Source organism: Colobus angolensis, unplaced genomic scaffold (genome assembly GCF_000951035.1).
Source record: "Colobus angolensis palliatus isolate OR3802 unplaced genomic scaffold, Cang.pa_1.0 Scaffold2, whole genome shotgun sequence".
NCBI lineage: Eukaryota > Metazoa > Chordata > Mammalia > Primates > Cercopithecidae > Colobus > Colobus angolensis.
In genome coordinates this window covers 3,083,955-3,089,403 of record NW_012115154.1, presented here as the reverse complement: position 1 = coordinate 3,089,403, position 5,449 = coordinate 3,083,955, and the positions used below count along the sequence as shown (strand labels likewise).

The window sequence follows — 5,449 nt, the reverse complement described above, 5'->3', positions numbered from 1 at the left end:
TTTTCCATTCTAGATGCCATTCAGAACATTAGTGATTCATGGGAGGAGGCAAAAATACCAATATTAACAGGAGTTTAGGAGAAGTTGATTTCATTCCTTTTGGATAACTTTGAGGGCTACACAACTTCATTGGAGGAAGTAACTGCAGATGTGGTGGAAATAGCAACTAGAATTAGAAGTGGAGCCTGAAGTTGTGACTGAATTGCTTCCATCCCATAATAAAACTTGAATAGATGAGGAGTTGCTTCTTATGGATGAACAAAGAACATGAGGTATACCTAAGAAAATATTTTAATTAAAATGAAATAATAAAAGGTGTTTGATTGACCTTCAAAAAGAGGAGTAACTGAGGAATAAACTGAGGAATAAAAATAAGATGGGCCAATTAATAAGATAGACCCAAACCCAAACATATATGCAAGTACATGAAATGCAAACTGTCAAACCACTCTAATTAAAAGGCAGAGATTGTCAAATTAGATTTTTTAAGTAAGGTATTACTATACACTATAAGAAACAGAATTTAAATATAGTTTCATAAAAAGATTGAAAATAAAAGGGGGAGTTATTCTAAGTAAACAGTAAACATAAGAAAACTGGTATTGACTATATTACTCTAAAACAACATAAAGACATGATATAATGCCAGAGATAAAAAGAAATATTTCCTAGTTATAAAAGAGACTGGCTGGGCATGGTAATCCCAGCACTTTGGGAGGCTGAGGTAGGTGGATCACTTGAGGTCAGGAGTTTGAGACCACCCTGGCCAACATGGTGTCTCTACTAAAAATAGAAAAATTAGCTAGGTTTGGTAGCACATGCCTGTAATCCCAGCTACCTGGGAGGCTGAAGCAGAAGAATAGCTCGAACCTAGGGGGTAGAAGTTGCAGTGAGCCAAGATCATGCCACTACACTCCAGGCTGTAGTCCACATCATCACTGGTCATTAGAGAAATACAAATCAAAACCACAATGAGATACCATCTCACACCAGTCAGAATGGTGATTATTAAAAAGTCAAGAAACAACAGATGCTGGTGAGGCTGTGGAGAATAGAAACACTTTCATATTGTTGGTGGAAATATAAATTAGTTCAACCATTGTGGAACAAAGTGTGGCGATTCCTCAAGGATCTAGAACCAGAAATACCATCTGACCCAGCAATCCCATTACTGGGTATATACCCAAAGGAACAGAAATCATTTTATTATAAAGATACATGCACATGTATGTTTATTGCAGCACTATTCACAATGGCAAAGACATGGAACCAACCCAAATGTCCATCAGTGATAGACTAGATAAATAAAATGTGGTACAAATACACCATGGAATACTATGCAGCCACAAAAAGGAATGAAATCATGTCATTTACAGGGACATGGATGAAGCTAGACGCCATCATCTTCAGCAAACTAACACAGGAACAGAAAACCAAACACCACATGTTCTCATTCATAAGTGGGAGCTGAACAATGAGAACACATGGACACAGGGAGAGGAACAACACATACCGAGGCCTGTCAGGGCCAGGGCGAGGGGAGGGAGAGCATCAGGACAAACAGCTAATGCACGTGGAGCTTAAAACCTAGGTGACAGGTTGATAGGTCCAGCAAACCACCATGGCACACAGATACCTATGTAACAAACCTGCACATTCTGAACATGTATTCCAGAAGTTAAAAAAAAAAAAAAAAGCAAATCCCAATGATATGCTGTATATCTCCCAAAATAAAAAAAATTAAATATAAAACATAGATTAAAAGTAAAATGATGGAAAAAAATATATGCACTATACAAATACTGATAAAAGAAAGATTGACTATCAAAGTAGATTGCCATGGATAAACCTACAATATCAATATGGTGGTACTGGCATAAGTATCAATACATCAATGGAACAGAATGAAGTGTCTAGAAATAGACCTACATATATATTGTTAACTGACATTTAATAAAGGTGGCAGGGCAATTCAGTAGGTGATAGGATAGTCTTTTCAATAGCTGGTGATGAATCAATTTTGTTAAAAGGTGGGTAAAAATGAACCTTGACCCTTATCCCAAACCATTCACAAAAAATGATTCTAGATGAATCAAAGTCAAAGATTTAAAAAGTGAAAAGAATAGTTTCTTCAAAAACAATAGGTGATCTTGGGAAAAGCAAAGTTTGTAAATAGAAAGGATGCAAAATGCACTAAATTTGAAAGAAAAACAATTGGTAATTGACTTCATAATAGTTTAAAAGTTCTACTCATCAAAAGATATTGTTATGAAAGTGAAAAGGACTTCCACAGATGAAAGTGAAAATTTCGGCCGGGCGCGGCGGCTCAAGCCTGTAATCTCAGCACTTTGGGAGGCCGAGACGGGCGGATCACGAGGTCAGGAGATCGAGACCATCCTGGCTAACACAGTGAAACCCCGTCTCTACTAAAAAATACAAAAAACTAGCCCGGTGAGGTGGCGGGCGCCTGTAGTCCCAGCTACTGGGGAGGCTGAGGCAGGAGAATGGCGTGAACCCAGGAGGCGGAGCTTGCAGTGAGCTGAGATTGTGCCACTGCACTCCAGCCTGGGCGACAGAGCGAGACTCCGTCTCAGAAAGAAAAAAAAAAAAAAAAGTGAAAATTTCACTATATCATATATATATATGATATAGCATTTATATCGAATACATATCAATCATAAAAAGGCAATTTATGGTATAGTCACATGATGGGGTACCATTTGGCAATATAAAAGAATCTGCTAACATGTAGAAATCTGAAAACATAATTCCAAGTCAAAGAATTCAGACATAACAGTGTACTTACTGTATGACTGCATTTATATGAAGCTAAAAGTCAGGCAAAACTAATCTGTGGTGATGGAAATCAGACCAGTGTTTGCCCGGGGCTGGAGCTGGGGACTGACCAGAATGGGAGAGATGGGAACTTTCTGGGGTGATGGAAGTGTTCCACATCTTGATAGGAGTGTTGGTTACACAGATGATATATTTTTTAAAACTCACCAAATTGTGTACTTATGATCTATACATTTCATTCTATTTACATTTTACCTCAATTTATCCAAAATAAAAATTAATCATGTCTCATAGTATGCCACATTCTTCAGTATCCTGTCCTAGGGTTTTAACTTTATAAGAACATTTAATTTTCATTGACATTTAAATTACATCTTACCTACTGAAATTTGTCTTTTCTACTCTTCTTTTTTGTCATTTGTGAAAATGGAAAAAGGTAAGTATTTACAATTAATCTTTCACGTGTTCAATGAAAATCAAGTAAGTCAAGACTTTTTTTCATCCTCAAACCTTGTTTCTATAGCTGTCCTTTCAACTTACGGACAGGCAGATCTTCACAACTCCCAAGTATGGCATAAAAATAGGATTAAGTGGGGTTGATTGCGATGGATATTCTCTGATTCTACCTACAGATCTTTCCTCTACTCTTCTGCACATTATACGTTTCCAAAGAGGTTGATCTGTATTGACTGCCTCAGAGGTTCTCTTGCCCTTTGGCTGTGGACAATGGGAGGCACTGGTAGAACATGCAAAGTTGGCAGGAGAGCGAAATTGTGTTATTTATCCCCCTAGCATTTTCCCTTCAGTGCCACAGATTGGCAGTTGTCTGTTTCTTTACTGAAAGCCACAACTGTTTTGAGGCTGTCCTCTCCTATACCTAAAGGATTCTACAGGTCTGGAGACCATTCTGTCTTCTCACCTTTTCAGGCCTAGCAGTCATGGTTCTGCTCTGTTGATAGTCCTGTGTTGCTTCCCACCATCCCTTGTTAATCTCCATTAACTCTGTCTACCCTTTTAAAAATTCATTAAGTTAAATTTCATTAAACTTTCTTAAATTACTCTGAGTATGCTATCTAATTCCTGAGAAGACCCTGACTGATTCATCTCAATTATTTTAGTTTTTTAAATCAGATCTCATTTCAGTTATGTGTGGCAGTTCTGAGGCATGTTTGCCATGTAAATATTCACAATCAAATTGGAAAAATCATAGGTATTCCTCTCCAGTTGTTTAAAAATATTGTGAGTATATTTTTGTGAGTTGTTTGTGTGTATATGATTTCTAGAATTTGCTTACTGTACAGGAAATAGTCTCTGTGAATTTCTCTTTGTCTTGCTAGCCCCTTAAATAAAATATATATGTTTCCTAGAAGTTATCTTTAATATATGAAAATACTCTAAGATGTTAAACTGTGTTGGTGAAATTATGAGGAGTCTATACTTCCTTACACTGGTGCTTCAGGAGCAGTATAGTTGAGAACATACTCTGAGACTTCTATGTTTGATTATTAGCATACTGTATCATGAAAGCAAACAAAATATTTTGCATTAATAGAGTTTTCAAAGTACAAATATGGATCTTGAGTGTTAAGAACACTTTCCTGAGATACAATCTTAGATTTTTTTTGCAATGTAGGGTAATTGTTTCACTTTTAAAGATTATAACGCCAAGAAATGCATCAGAGTCAGGAAATGAAAAGAAAAACACCTGATTGAATGCATGAATGTGAGCTGTACTAGAGGGAATAATAGTTGCAAAGCACTTCACTGCGTTTATCTTTCAAAACTGATATGAAGCAAAATTCATTCTAAATATAACTCTTCATTCTAATGGCAAACATGTTTAATTTTAAAGTAACTTTGCATAAACTGCAATATGCCTTCAAAAATATAACTGGCACTAAATCCACACTTGGATCAATATGTAAACAAACATCTTTACGTTTAGGGACTGGTCATGTGAAATTTCCACTACAAACAGCAAAACAAATATAACTCAGAGATTAACCTAAGTACCAAATTATGTTTTACAGCAACATGTGTCATTATGTGCTCACCATCTTCAGCCAGATACACTACAGTATCTTCCTTGGAGTCTGGATAAAGGGGTTCCGTTTCTAAGCCCGTTGGGATATACACTGGCTCAGGACAAGAAGGAGTCCAATCTGGAAAAAAAAAGTGAAACATTATTTGAAAATGACTTCAAAATAAAACAGGAAAATTTTATTGCGTATTTTCAAATTATTCATTGATAGATATAGGCTAAAATGTAGTGTTTTGTGTGGGGTAAGATTTCACTAAGGGTTCATTGGAAGTAATAATGAACATTGTCACACTGCAATACAACTTATGACATTTCATTCATACCTTTTTCTGAATTATTATATTGAGTAGTTTCATGATTGCTTTTTGCTCATTACTGATTTTATACCTATTTTATAACACAGTTCTCTTTCTCCTGAGCCCTTGATACCATTCTATCCCACCTCTGGGAATCTTACTCTACCTTTTATTCTTCCTTTCCCTTCAGCCTCTTTGCTTGATAATGGCTGTCAAGATAAATCTTATAAACATATTCAGGTTTATCTCCCAAAAGCAAATATTTTATTTTATTTATTTATTTATTTATTTATTTATTTATTTATTTATTTATTTA

The 5,449-nt window shown here is 35.8% G+C and overlaps 1 protein-coding gene across 1 annotated transcript in view; it reads right to left on the bottom strand.

Moving 5' to 3' along the window:
• The window catches only part of AGBL3 (ATP/GTP binding protein-like 3), a 122,173-nt gene that overhangs the window by 88,682 nt on the left and 28,042 nt on the right, over positions 1-5,449 (bottom strand). Inside the window, exon 5 of the mRNA XM_011941245.1 lies at positions 4,851-4,958. Coding sequence (XP_011796635.1) covers positions 4,851-4,958 — 108 coding nt within the window. The remainder of the gene's footprint in view (positions 1-4,850; positions 4,959-5,449) is intronic.